This window comes from Scyliorhinus canicula, chromosome 15, assembly GCF_902713615.1.
Source record: "Scyliorhinus canicula chromosome 15, sScyCan1.1, whole genome shotgun sequence".
Taxonomy (NCBI): domain Eukaryota; kingdom Metazoa; phylum Chordata; class Chondrichthyes; order Carcharhiniformes; family Scyliorhinidae; genus Scyliorhinus; species Scyliorhinus canicula.
Genome location: NC_052160.1, coordinates 103,471,968 through 103,487,033, shown reverse-complemented (window position 1 = coordinate 103,487,033; position 15,066 = coordinate 103,471,968). Strand labels below are relative to the sequence as shown.

The 15,066-nt window shown below is 42.5% G+C and overlaps 1 protein-coding gene across 8 annotated transcripts in view; it reads left to right on the top strand.

Annotated features, from left to right (window-relative positions):
* LOC119978275 (synaptotagmin-B) overlaps positions 1–15,066 on the top strand; it is an 835,178-nt gene that overhangs the window by 700,037 nt on the left and 120,075 nt on the right. For 7 of the 8 annotated variants that reach the window (XM_038819768.1, XM_038819766.1, XM_038819767.1 and 4 more), the window contains one exon: positions 8,465–8,593. In XM_038819768.1, the coding sequence (XP_038675696.1) occupies positions 8,465–8,593 (129 nt within the window). The remainder of the gene's footprint in view (positions 1–8,464; positions 8,594–15,066) is intronic. The other variant, XM_038819769.1, reaches the window with a different exon arrangement.

Below are 15,066 nucleotides of genomic sequence, written 5' to 3'. Positions count from 1 at the left end.
TCTTCTGGAGCGGTTCTCCAGAATCTCCACCTTCTCCTTCAGGCTTTTCTGGGTCTCCCATATCACCCCAGCCTCGATCACTGATGAGGCTAACTGCGCCTTGTGCTCACCCACCTCCTCCTCCACTTTCTGGGGATCACCAGGCCCTGCTCCACTCTCTCGATGCCTGCTTTAACTGGCTCCACCACTACGGCCAAGTCTTCCAGGGCCTCCTTCCTCTCCTGGCTGAACTTTGTCCTCCAAAACTCAACTAGCTGCTCCATTGACCACTGGGTGGGCAGAACAGCCCCCTTGCCGTCCTCCATCTTATCCTGTGGCGCACCATGAACACTCCCCTGTTGCAGCAGCTGTTTTCTTCTTGCCCCACTCCTCGTTCGTGGATCCATTCACCAGCCACACCAGAGGAGCAACACCTTCCACAAGCATTCCTACACCATTTGCCATGAAAAGTTTTGCCTTTCGTGCAGGGAAAATATCAGAAAATACCGCCTTGAGCGGGTGCCACCAAATGTGTGACCACTCACTCCATGGCCCCCAGCAGAAGTCAATTTTAATATGATTTGAGTTTGTCGTCGTTATAAATTGCTGTTTAAGATGGCAAAACCTGTTCTGTAGAATTCACTGTGTTTGGAAAATTAAATTATAATTTGCAGCAGTATTATTAATTTTTGACTGAACGTAAATGAGAGATGTTGCCAAATCCACAACTTTAGGAAATACAGCATTGTACAGGATTGAAAGAGTTCCTGTTATCTGAAACCAGGGCGATTAAGGCAGTGCTAGCCATTATTGGGTACAAGGTCAGCCCCTGTTTGTCCATTCCACTGTTAGTACTCCACTACAACATCGAGCAATTGCTGACAAATGGAAAGCTATTTGAAATGATTGGCATCAGTGTCGTGCTGTCACTCTTGTGAAAGAATTTTCACATGGAAGACTTCTAATTAAACTAAAAGCCTTGGGGATCGGCATGGGACAGGAATTGGGAAAAATAAAATAGAAAGCAGAGTGTACTTGTGAAAGATGAGTTGCCAGTGTGGAGGAAGTGTTGAATAAAGCCCCCCTCCAACCCCCTCAAGTGGTCAATGCCCCTCTCTTTCCGCACCTGTATAGCTGACCTGAAAACCAAAACTCATTGTGCATTTGTCAAATTAGTGAGTAGAACCAGGGAAAGCAACTTACAATTTGAAGAATATGTTAGTAATGCAAATGAAATTCATTAATGACAAATGTGAAATACCCCCGTTGAATAAATGTGTGATATAATTAAATTTGCCGTGGCAGACTTCAAGAAGAAACCTAGTAATAATAGACAATGCATTGCTTTCCATCTGGATAATATTGCAAAATATATTTTTTTGAAGAGAATATTGGAGTGTGAGCAGTAACCCATGATTGTTTTTTTTCGGAGGAAATTAATTCATTGGTGTGGAGAGGCTGAGATACAATGCAGTAACTGATCCTCTCCTAAAAACATCTTTCTTTATGGAATACAGAGTTGTGGAATCACTCCGGTATTGCCATAATAGTACTGCACAAGCCAATAGAGATTATTTAAAAGTTTTATAATGCACTTGGTCGTGTTGTGCTCAGTATTGGACATCACAATGGAAAGGCGATCTATGTGGACCAGAACCTTGCAGAAAAAAGGAACAAAGGTGACCCAAAGTATGAATGGGCTAAGCTTTCAAGAAAGATTTGTCTTCCAACCTTGGAAGAAGGCCATTAAAAGCAGAGAGCCGTATTGAAATAGCTAAAACATAGAAAGCTTCAATTAATTTTTTCACTAAGTCAACCCAATAGAATCAAATGACAGACTTAAATATTGAGAAATACAATTAAAAGAGGCATTGACAATAAACTTCACTGAAAGGATAATCAAATATTTCAAATATATAAATCAAATAAAGGGCGGCATGGTGGCACAGTGGTTAGCACTGCCATCTCACAGCACCAGGGACCCGGGTTCGATTTCCGACTTGGGTCTCTGCAGAGTCTGCACGTTCACCCCGTATCTGCGTGGGTTTCCTCATGGGTGCTCTGGTTTCCTCCTACAGTCCAAAAACGTGCAGGTTAGGTGGATTGACCAGGCTAAATTTCCCCTTCGTGTCCATAGGTTAGGTGGGGTTCCGGAGATCTGGCGGGGATTGGGCCTAAGTAAAGTGCTCTTGTGGAGGATCGTTGCAGACTCAATGGGCTGAATGGCTGCCTTCTGCACTGTAGTGATTCTATGATATTTAGCCCTTTGATGTATTTCGCAACGCATTTCACAGAGGAGTGATGGAGTGTTGAGTCTAGAAACTGAGTAGAAACTGACGGTTGAGTTGGTGAATGTAATCAAAAGTAGATTCAAATATACGAAAAAAAACATGTGGTCCATCACACTCCCTATATCCAGACAAGGTGAAGTCTTTAAGACCACAAACTTCTTTTGAGTGATGAACTCTTGTAAGTTCCTTTCCAAATCCTTAAGACAATCAAGTTACTCCAGGAGATGGCTGCTTCCATTAGTTTCCCTATTCTCAGGTATTCTGTAATGTGTATAACTTGAAATGCCTTCCTCGCCAAGGAACATGTCCTGTTCCGTTTTGAACAACTACAAGTAATACATCTTCACTGCACACTCTGGAAATATGTTTCAGGTGACAGTAGCCGGAATTCTGTGGCCATTGTGATTCACTTTTCCTGCTGGCAGCACACCCTTGCCCACAGTTTCCAGACTCATGGAGTGGCTTCAATGGGAGATCCCATTGTCAAGCCGTGGGAGTAGAGAATCCCGCCGCCAGCGAATGGTGCACCGCTGAGAAACACATGGCTAGGGGAGTGGAGAATCCTGCTCAGTGACTCTCTCTGAACAGAAATGCCTCCTAGAATCTACTAATTTTCTTTATTGATGTTACTCTTCCATCACTGGCCTTCTCAAATAACATCAATTGGGCATTCATCATTTTAAAAAAATCTTCAATTATATTTTCTTTAAGCCTGTGTTTTTATCATGAAAATAGTCCCAACTCCTGGAATTAAGAAAATGACCACATATTATTTTCACCGTCTCCTGCTACACATTCTCCAGATCTTACCTCTGAATCGTGCAGATCAACTCCCTTTAATTTCCCTGACCCTCCCGTATTTCAACAAATTTCCTAACCAGCATAATATCTGGCCATATTCGAAGTGGTGAAAATCCAATAGACTTCAGCGTGGCACTCTTATCAAAGGCTTTCAGGAAATCAAAATGTACAACATCAACAGCATTCAAGAGAGAAGATTTACATATGAAGATTTGGCCTTATTAATTTTTATTATTTATAGGCTGTCAAAGGTGGCGATTGTTAAGTTCAGAATAGATGATGTCTGGTGGCCATCGTGTTGTTTTTCTTTCCAGCACTTTGTCACACCAATAAACAACTTCAAAACTTCTGGCTTGCAAGCATTTGGGTTTTATGCCTTTAGCAATGTATTCCTTTAAAGATCCACATACTCACAATATTGGTGACCTAATCCTCACTTAATAGTTGGAAAATCCATGTCCTTCGTGTCAGTGGGAAATAAATAAATTGTGTGGGAATGATTTGACATTTTACTTGGTTTCATTCCTGATTTGTGCTGAGATAGTTCTTCGAAGCTGGGGCAGCAGATGGAGTGCTGCAATTGGCCTTCACATCTCTGAACAGCAGAGAATAATCAGTCCAGGTTGTTGCTCCTGATTACTGTTGCAAGTATGGGTGGGTGGACAGGAGGTGGCGGCCGCACTGGGGTCAATGGTGTTGTCTCTGCCATTTACTGATGGAGATCCGCCAGCCCGGTTTTCCAGTGTGGCGCACCCACGCTGGCAGCGGGATTCTCCATTCCCGCAGTCGGCCACTGGGAGTTTCCATTGTGGCCACCCCCATGCCGTCCCGGAAACCCGCGTGCGTGGGTGTGCTGCCGGCGAAGCAGAGGATCATGCCGACGGAGAATTCCGCAGCAAGTGAACAATGGCCTCTTGAGTGTTGCCAAGGAGCGTTTGGCATCCCTACCTCAACAACTAAGAGCAAGGGATCAGAGGCAGTAAAATTGGAAACAAAACAATCTTAAAAGAAAGATGAACTCGATGACGAATATTACCTTCTATGTCATTTTGAATTACAGCCTATCAATTTAGGTGTAAATGACAGATGTTGCACAGTGTACATTTAAGCAAACAGAATCTCTCACTCGTATCTAGAAACAGTTTTGCTCGAGCTACCCTGTGTGTGTCATATCTCTCTGTGGCGTTTTGTGAAGGTTCACTGCCTGTTTTGTCTTTTCAATTTTTTTTTCTGTGCTCTTCCTGATCTATATTATCTGACCGTATTTTCTGACTATCCTGGATTTCAACTGGATGGTAGGTTCTTCCAAGAATTTGTTTTGCATTGGTTTTAAGGTTTAACCATGCCTGCACATGTTCCCCTCTGTACTCCCTTTAAAAAAAAATCATATTTTGAATATCAGTGGTGATTTGAGAACAGGGGGTTAAGGATTGCTAACAATAATTGATTGCAATTTAGAAATTATATTTGTTGCTGGACAATGTAAATCTATGTTCTCTGCATGTTTAATAAAAAAGTTGGCTTCTTAGTTGCAATCAAAACGTTCAGATTTTTGCTGATGTACTCGGACATGAAAACATTTGTAATAGGGCTGTGGAAAAAAAAAATCAATGCGTTTAAAATACCTTATTCAGAAAAACATGTTATTAGTCACAACATTGTATTGCCAAAGAGTATTCCTTTGACATATCTCAACTGCTTAAATTGTTTTGGATTTTCAATAAATTGGGACGGTGATTATTTTTCTGTGTCGGAGCTGATTGGAACTGGGGTGATGGTGTGGGCAGTGGAGATGGCTTCATTAGACCTACCCAAATAAATATTTTTTCAGCTACCTGACATGGTTACGTTCCCTGAAATTGTGTCAAATGTCGTTAGTCAAATTAAGAACAAATATCACTTCATAACTGTGAGTCAGTGCCTGTCAACAGAACATCAACAGAAAGCCAATAGAAATTACAACAGCCTAAATAACCCACAAACTCATAATATGAACAAATACGGTGGGCATTTCCAGGCCTTTGGAGTGGCCCTGTTTTGAATCTCATTCGGGCCGCATCTAGAATGCCACCACATTCAAATGGCTGGAAATGTGCAGCACATGTTGCCCTTCAAGAAAGGTCATCAGCCCCAATTGTGGCCATATTAAAAAATCTTCTGTAAAAGCTTGCATTGCACCGATATGTGGCTACCACCGGTTTGCTCCGGGGGACTGGATGGTGGGTTTTGGAGGTGGCAGCGGGCAGGGATCAAGCGGTTTGGGGATATGTTTATAGATGGGGCTTTCCGTGTTTAGAAGACTTGGAGCAGGAGTTTGAGCTGCCGTCGGTAGGAATGGGTTTCGCTACTTACAGGTGAAGGACTTTGTGCAGAGGAAGGTAAGGACTTTCCTGCATCTTCCACCCCAGGGGCTACAGGGTAAGCTAGTGTCGAAAGCAGAAGTGGGGGAAGGGAAGGTAGCTGAAATCTTATGGAATCTAAAGAGCTTATGGATTGGGAGGGAGCACCGATAGCGAAGGTGAAGCTGAAATGGGAGGAAGAGTTGGGTGGGGAGTTGGAGGCTGGGTTATGGGAGGATGTCCTGAGGTGAGTCAATGCGCCCTTGTCGTTGCCAGGTTTAGCCTAATACAATTGAAGGTGGTCCGCAGGGCATATATGACTGTGGCCCGGATTAGCAGGTTCTTTGAAGAGGTGGAGGATAGGTGTGGATGGTGTGTGGGTGGGCCTGCAAATCATGTCCATATGCTTTGGGCATGTCCGAAGCTTAGGGGTTTCTGGCAGGGCTTTGCTGACATCATGTCGGAGGCCCTGAAGGTAAGGATGGTCTCAAGTCCAGAGGTAGCGATTTTTGGTATATCAGAAGACCTGCGAGTCCAGGGGACGAGAGAGGCCGATGTCTTGGCCTTTGCCTCTCTCGAAGTCCGGAGATGGATCTTATTAGCATGGATGGACTCAAAACCCCTGAAGTTGGGAGTGTGGGTTGGTGACATGGCTGGTTTCTCAGCCTTGAGAAGATTAAGTTCGCCCCGAGAGGATTGATGCTAGGGTTTGCCCGGAGGTGGCAGCCCTTTATCAGCTTCTTTGGGAAAAATTAAGCTGTCACCTGTGGGGTGGGGGAGGGGGGAGGTAAATGGGGGGTTTGGTAAGGTGGGGGAAGGCTGATGGGGACTTGGGGTTAGGGAGTTGTTTATGTAAGCCATGTTGGCTGGGTTTTGTTGTTTGTTTGGTGTGTGGTTGCTTATTCTGTTAAACTCTATAATATAAATGCCTCAATAAAATATTTTTCAAAAAAAAAAAGAAAAAGCATGTATCCTCTTTAGAGATCCAGGCCTAGACTTTCAGGTGGGCCTTTGATTCTACCTACATATCAGGTCCCACTGAATACCTGGGGGAAACAATTTTTTTTTCTGATATATTTTGGCGAGATGGATGGAAGCCAAGGATGAAATTTGAAATGGTGGCATTAAGAGTGGTCAAATTGTAGAATGTGGGGACCCAGAATTACCAGGCCCCAGATCTTCCATGGAGAGGCAATGATTTGGTAGATTGTTGTTATTTGGATGGTCAGAATTTAACATGTTCAGGAGGGGTAGTCAGGTCGGCATTGTAGTTGGATGGTGGAGGGGCATTCCGCTCTGGAGGTAGTCGATGGGATTTTGTTTAATTGCAAGGTTATTAGGGACCGTGATTAATTTACACAAATTACCAGTTAACACCACACATAATTCCAATTATTAATTATGAGCCATTTACTTCCAATGGATTCTTCCAAAAATTCATACTTCTATATTACTTCTAACCGACCTGTTCACTCTCTCAACAAGGATGGAAGATTTAAGCCTCTGCCTCAACCATGTTTTGAGGAAGATAATTCCAAGTCTCACAACCCTCTGAGCGAAAAACCAATCCTCATCTCTGTTTTAAATGGCCGAACCCTTATTTTTAAACAGTGCCCCATGTTCTAGATTCTTCCACAAGAGGAAGCATCTTTCCACATCCATCCTGTCAAGTCCACTCAGGATCTTTTGATATTTCAATCCAGTCACCTCTTAAGCTTTGAAGCATCAGTGGATACAAACCTAGCCTGTCCAGTCTTTCTTCATAAGGCAACCCACCCAATCCAGATCTTGGCTGAGTAAACTTTAGAACCGTAGAATCATTATAAAATTCCGACAGTGCAGAAGGAGGCTATTCGGCCCATCTAGTTGGCACTGGGATCAAGGATCTCATAGCTGAGGGGTTGGAAGATAGCAAGGCAGGGGGCTTGAGACAAAATTCAGATCAGAAGGAATGATCAAGGAGTCTAATATTTGCTGGCAGCTGAAGAACACACAGCACAGAGATTGGGGCCTCCCTTCTTCTCTAAATGAATATGGAGCGAAGCCCCAATGCTGGCACTGTTATTGCTGGGGAGTTGTGTACCACATGATTTCTCCTCATGGAATTGGTCATATATGTGACTAAACCCATTGGTTCTGGGATCTAATTGGTCAAAGGAATACATCAGCAACAATACATTGTTAAAAACATAAAAATTGCTAGATAGTTTCAAATAAAATTAATTTATGCAAATATTATTTATAATTGGCAGAAAGCCTAGTGTGGAACTCACTGGCTTAGGGACATCAGACAAAAACAATGAATCCCTCTTGAGCATTCATGCGCAGCCAGTCAGATAGGGGTTGTGGAACCATAGAGGCAACTTTGAATTTAAAGCTTATGCAGCGGGCATAAGTGTATTGGAATTTTAAGACGTTTGATGGGTAGGATAAGGCATGTTGGATTGCAAATTGCACACAAACATAGTCTATAAACCTGAAGCTGTAGCAAAGCAGGAAAATACCATCAAGCTTTTTTTAATGACTCTAGTATTGCTTTGCTCCCTTTGAAGCATATTATCATCTGCACGTCTGATTATTAATATTCAATCACATCAGCTTTCTTCAGATCTGCGCTGCAAAATCACTCAGCCATTTAAATGGTAGATTGCCTTTTCTGGCCTATCTTTTCAAGTTCAAATGTTTCAAAAATCAATAGCAGTCTCAATGTCTTATGAAATGATCCACAATGCTGTTAAAATTCCACACAGTATTTTTGTATTCAGTTCATAACTGAAGTGATGGTTTTAATTCACCCCTCAGCCAATATGGCAAACCCATTGCCGGTTGACTGAGGCAAAACTGCTTTCTATTTGTGCAAATTGTTAATGTAATGGCCTTGAAATCAATTCTATATAAAAGCTATCAAAAGGCATAATCTACTGCACCGACAGCTTCTCTAGTGGGGTAAAAGAAAAATGCTTTCCTTCAAATCAGGAGCTTTGCTGTCCGGATATTGTCAATTATAAAGGGCGACCTGGAGAGACTCAGCATAGTTGTGCTTCCTTTTCACAGATCAAACAGGACGATGATGATGCGGAAACTGGTTTAACTGAAGGTGAAGACAAGGAAGAGGAACCGAAAGAGGAAGAAAAACTAGGAAAAATACAATTTTCACTGGATTATGACTTCCAGAATAATCAGGTGAGATGCTGGCATTCTCACTTCATCACAATCGCGAACACTTACGCAAAGATGTTGCAGAGGTTCGTGGAGATCAGTTCATTATGGGTCATTCCAACATTCATTTTGATCTTAGTTAAGCTGCTTAGAAAGACTTTTCTGTTCAAAGGGGAAGAAAAATGGATGGTGTAACTGTTCATATGGTCATGGTTTGCTTCTTGCTAAGCTGAGCAACTGTGACCAACAATTGTGTTTGAAACCTACAAGTCTCCAGCTGGATGGAGATGGAATATTTGAAGCACTGATATATTGCACATTGTAATTTGCCAGGTTGTAGTCTTCTAGTCATGAAGTGAAATTGCTTAATCAGACTTCGTATTGTCATGTCCTTGATTGGTTACTTAGTGAACCTTAATCTATTTTAAGGCCTAATTTATTCATTCTTTTTGCATTGTCCTCGACCACGTTGCAATCCCTAACTGTCAGTGATTCGGGTGACGCAGCTCTCCAACCTCAGCCACCGTTTTCTTTTACACGTTCATGGGATGTGGGCATCGCTGGCAAAGTCAGCATTTATTGCCAGTGTGTAATTTCCTTGAGAAGGTAGTAGTGATCCACCACCTTGAACCATAGCAGTCAATATGATGTAGAAACACCCACAATGCAGTTCGAGCGGGAACGCCAAGATTTCTACCCAATGGCAGAGAGGGAGCAGTGGTATATTTCCAGGTCAGGATGGTGTGCGACTCAGAGGGGATCTTACAGGTGGTGGTGTTTCCATACATCTGCTACCCTTGTTAATCTGATGGAGGGGGTCATGGGTTTGGAAGGTGTTGCCAAAGCAGCCTTGGCGAGTTGCTGCCATGCATCTAGATGGTACACACTATTACTACTGTCAGCCGGCCACAAACTAGCCAATTAAAAGATGTGAAATATGCCCTGAAGGATATCCAACCATCCCTTTTCCATAAATAATTTCTTGGTAACCCACTATGCCTCAGAATGCAGGGCCAAGAGCAGACCATTCAGCCCCTTTGTGTGTTCCCAACCCGATTAGGTCGCAGGTTGATCTGTACCTCAACCCATTTAACTGTTTTTGTTCCATATCCATTGACATTGCCCAATATAAATCAATCAATCTCAGCCTTGAAAAAATTGATTGATCCGGGTCATCACAACCTTTTTGAAAGAGAATGAGAATGTTCTATATTTCCACTTTGCTTCTTTACTCAGCATGGTGTAAAAATGGGACGTGTTACCGCATAGAGTAGTTAAAGCAAATAGTATGGATGCTTTTAGAGAAATGTAGATAAGTATAAGAGGGAGAATGGAATAGAAAGATATGTTGGCAGGGTGATATGAGGTAAATAGAGTGGATGGAGACTTGTGGACCATGAATACCGCCATAGTTGGATCAAGTAACCTGTTTCTATGCTATAAAGCCAATATCAGTTTTATTTTCACTCTTAAATGGCTTAGCTCTTAATAATCTCTTCCTCTAGCCTATCAAAATATTAACATATCTTTCAATTCCTTTATTCCTCGAGTATTTATCTAGGTTTCCCTTAAATGCATCTATACTATTTGTTTTAACAACTCCATGTGATAACGAAGCTCATTATCTCTCTGAATTCCCCCACTAGAGGAAATGTTTTTCTCTGTTTACCCTAACAGATATCTGTATTATTTTAAATGCCTCAATTAGATCACCCTTCAACTTTCTAAATTCAAACTAATACAAAACTTTCCCTCATAACTTAACACTTTTGACACCATGGTGAATCCATACTGTACCCTTTAAAGTCCAAAGATCCTTCCTGCAGCATGGAACAGTCAACTACCCAAGTTCAACTAGGCAGATTCACTCTGATTGATCAAGCCCTGGGGAATGAACTAGGGAATGGCTGTCCCCTAGGCTTTTGTTCAGTTGAAAAAGGCACAAAACGTGGACATGTTCCTCTGTCTGCAAAACACAGGGCGATGTATGTGAATATATGTGGCTTCTAACATGCGTAAGTGAGCGATACTGCAAGCCCGACTGACAATTATAAATTAATTTTCAGTATAGTTCTTAACACAAACAGGATTGTTTAATAAGTGTTGTTCAAATCATGAAATCACATCTTATACTGGACACTGTTTTACCTGTTCCATGTTACAGTGTCTATGGCAACACCTCCACTAAACAGAGTTCACTTGCCAAACAATCAGCACTCTCTTCTCAGGCAATATCAATTATTGTTCCCCATTATATCTGGTAATTTCTTACGTGCCATTCTGGTATGTATGAGATGAAAAGCTTTGATAGCATGTCTCATTTTTCAGCTACAGTCAAGTTCTGTATTATCAAACATCAACACGCTGATACACACATGAGAGACATATATTCCCATTTTGTGTTGTGCTTTAGTTTTAGTACTGAAACTGGAAAGTATATTTTACTGGCAGATATGATCATCTGTGGTACCTCCTCACCATGGCAGCCATTGCATGACTACCTACTCTTCGGTATTTAAACATGATAAAGTATTTTGCAAAGTTCTTGGCTATGACAGCACTACATAAATCTTTTAAAATGGAGTCCAGTGGTCCGTTACACTCCTGTTGCCTTGAGCCTGTAGGCATCTGATCCTAATTAAGGTCAAACCAGTGAAAGTTTCAGCACTCGCTGGAGAGCTCTGGAAATGCCAATGCAATACTACAAAGATGTCGATGACATTCAAATCAACAAAAGACTTTAAAGAGGTTCATTTCTGTGCCTGCGATTTTCATTCCTCACTTGAACATCAGAAATACTCTTGGTTAGGCCACATTAATGAATGGCAGAGAGAGCCATATATCACACTCAAGCAGATTGCTGTTTCACAGCAGAGAATAAATTACATAATTCTATTATTTTTTTTCCTAATGTCTCCGTTTCTCTCCAAAATGCATTAACGCTTACTGCAGGAGACCTCAAGAGGCAATTGACAACTCTTCACTAATCTGCTCAAGTTATTATTTTTATGCATGATCCTAGACAGTGAGTGTTGTCAGCTTAGTCAACCACATAGAACATGACAGCGGAGACAAGACACCCAACACCTGGCAGTACATTAAACCTCCTGCACCCAGGAGAACCAGGCCAGTCCACCCCCACCATTCCCCACCGACATTTAATGGCAGCTGAGTTTATCTCCGATATTGCAACTCTCAGAGACAGCAAGCAGTGACAAGCTAACCTCCTGGCATCCACAGCTTGCTGAGAATATAGTAATGATGCACTGCCCTCAAAACCGACCAGCGCTCCCGCTTGGACAATTGGATGGGAAGCTAGTGTCCTCCTCTGATCTGCCTTCAGAAGTTTACAAACCTCGCCCCGATACCCGGACATCATCAAAGAATCAGGACGGTGATCAGGAATCAGACTGATATTTTCCCTAACCCTAACTCAGGTGCGGAGTCCAATTGTGATGCTTCAACTGTTGGCCTGGCTGAGCTCAGCTAACTTAATGACCCATCGTAGTAGCATTAAAAGAGCTTCTTTTATGTGATTGAAGTGGGGGGGGGGTTTGAGGAAATCATGCAAAAGAACATGCTGCACCAATTATCTCTGAATTGTTCAGTGTTACATTCTGCACAGGGATCGCTCAATAAATGACAGCAATTCAGGTTTATAGAATTAACCACCCTCAGTACACAGCATGATCTCCGCAGAATGATTCAGGTACAAATAATGTGTTTTTTTTAACATCATAGTGTGATTTTAAACATTTTACTATATGAGAGTCTGACACCAAAAAATCTTATTCAGAGACAAATTAAAAGCAGCTTTCCATCCCCTGTATCATCAAAATATTTGAATACCTTTCACTGCACTTGAATAGATTGCAGGTTCTTTCACTGTACTGAACTCCAGGAGGCTGCCATCTTGAGCCTCCTATGGTACCAGCACTCTGCTGGTTGTAAATGATAAAATTTACATGTGTCATTTAACTTCTTGGTGGGAGAGCTGAAGTTTGCAATTGAAATTTTATTCCCATTCTATTATTGCATATAATTATATTTGCATTGCATTAGAAAGCCAAAATGTCATCTTTACAAAACTCATCACATCTTACTGGCTCCATCCAAGTATTTCAATAATTGATTACTTTTAGGAGGATGAACGGAATGCAAGTTAAAAGTTAGATTGGTATTAAGCAACATTTAAAAATATTTATGCCTCCGAAAGTCTATGGAGTGTTTTTCCTGTCATATTTCAAAACGTTGCATTTCCGTGCTACCCCTGTACATGAGTTCAGCTCACTAATTAACTGTTCAACTGACTGTTATTAATTAACAGTTCACTCAGTTTCTAAACTGATTGGGAGCATTTTACTCTTAAAGTCATCTCCCTTCAAGCCATCTTCAATTCCTGGAGACTCCAAGCCACGCTTGGTGGGTTGGCCACCCTTGTTTGAACTTGACACCAAGTCAAAGCCACATGAATTCTGGCTTTACTGTGAATGGCCTATTAATGTCATAAACTTTCTCCGTTGGCTCATTTTCATCTAGTTTCTAGTTTACTGCAGAAGTAACCTCGTCTTTGAGCCAATATTGGTATCACTGATTAACCTCACACGGGTGTGCACACACAAGAATACATCCTAGTTATTAGAACCAAAGGATAGGTCAGAAATTTATTGGATTTTCAGGAATTCAGGACAAGTCTTATACCTGACCCCCAGGTGCATGCTATATATGCCAGTGAATAGGTCAAGTACAATTAATTACATTCCATACGAGTTCACATCTGCTGCTGGATTCCCAGACTGAGGATAAAGAAGCTCCAAACGGAGATTCTCTTTCCATAAGGCCCTTCCACTGGATTTGTGCTCCGAGTACACCAGAGGATTGTGGATTTTCAATCCCCATTTTTGAGTGTATGTATATGTATATACAAATGCACTCTGAGCTTCAGCTTTCAATAACCTAAGATTTTTTGCAGTACTGTAAATACATAGAAGAAATACATGCATAGGGTTATTGTTATAACCCACATGAGGCCTACAGGCTTAGAGCAATTAGATGCCATGTGAGCCTCATTGTGTACAGGCTCCCCCGCTGAGGGGTGGGGAGCCCATGAACAGGATAATAGACTTTGATATAAAAGACTGGGAACCGACACCTCAGACTCGGCTAGGCTCTGAAGACCATTGTGCATATTATTAGGTAGTAATAAAACTAGTTTCTTGTTATCCACTCACATCGGACTTGTCTTGGCTCACTAAAGTTACTTAAAACAAGGGCTGTCTGCACTACTTCCTCAAGACCTGCCTCCATTAGTGCAATGACATACTAAACGACATTCATATCATCTTTTCCCCCATGAGACTGACTCCTTAGGTCGCTGCACAGAGTACTGTAATACCTCTAGCGGAGGCCAGACTAGACAAAACAAAGGTTTATTTTTCAACAGAAATAGAACTGCAGCTGCAGCGGGCAATGCTCTTGTTCCAACCTGGGACCATCAGGACCTCCCGGACCAGTTCTGGGTCATAGTACTTAAGCTCCGGGTCGTGAGCCCAATGGGCAGGCATCCACCCCCCTCCCCCCCCCCCTCGCTCAACACAGGAACTCACACCACAAGCCCCATGGGCAGATCAATCGACGATCTCCCATGGTTTTCCTGGGGGTTATAATATCCCTCCACCTTTAGGTCTATTTCATCCCCATCATTCCTGCGATGATAAGACCTCTTCCGCACTTTTGCAGTCCGTGGCAGGTGGAGCCAGATCGGGGTGTGTGAAGCAGACCAGTGTCTGCTTCCTCGAGGAATGCCCAAGGGTCACTGATGCAGGTTCATCACCAGCATTGGTCACCGGGGGTAGACCAGTTTCTTCGACCTCCATATCAGACCCTGAGTCTTAACTGTCAGGGGAGACGGCCCTACAATCCCCTGTGCGCTGTCGCCGGTGCCAGAGATGGCTGCAATTGGAGTCAGAGATGTAGATTCCACTGGAGCAGGCTCCCCACTCCCAAGATGATCCAGCTGCTTTTTAAGGACTTTTCCTTGGACCTTAATTTTGTAGGAGACTGGTCCTGTCTTCTTTAAAACAACTCCAGGGACCCAACTGGAGCCGCCCCCGATGTTTCACCCATGTACAGCTTCCCCTGCATTAAATGCTCTCTCCTGGTGTCATAACCTCTCTCGACTTTCACCGTGAATGGAGTGTGGTGCGATAAACAAACAAGAGTCATGCAAACCTTGTGTCTATGGATCCGGTTGGCTGTTTCTTCATCCCATTTTTGAAGGTCTGTAATGCCCGCTCAACAAATCATTGGATGATGTGTTTGAAGTTGTTTGACTTCAGGAACGCCTGGAACTATCGTAAAATGTTAGCCTTGGACATACTTATGGGACACTTTTTTTTTACACTGAAGGAAACTACCAGGCCCTCCTTCTGAATTTGTGAGTAGCGTCACTCTGCATCTGCCAGGCTCCTGGGTTCATAGGCGATGGGTCTTTCCAT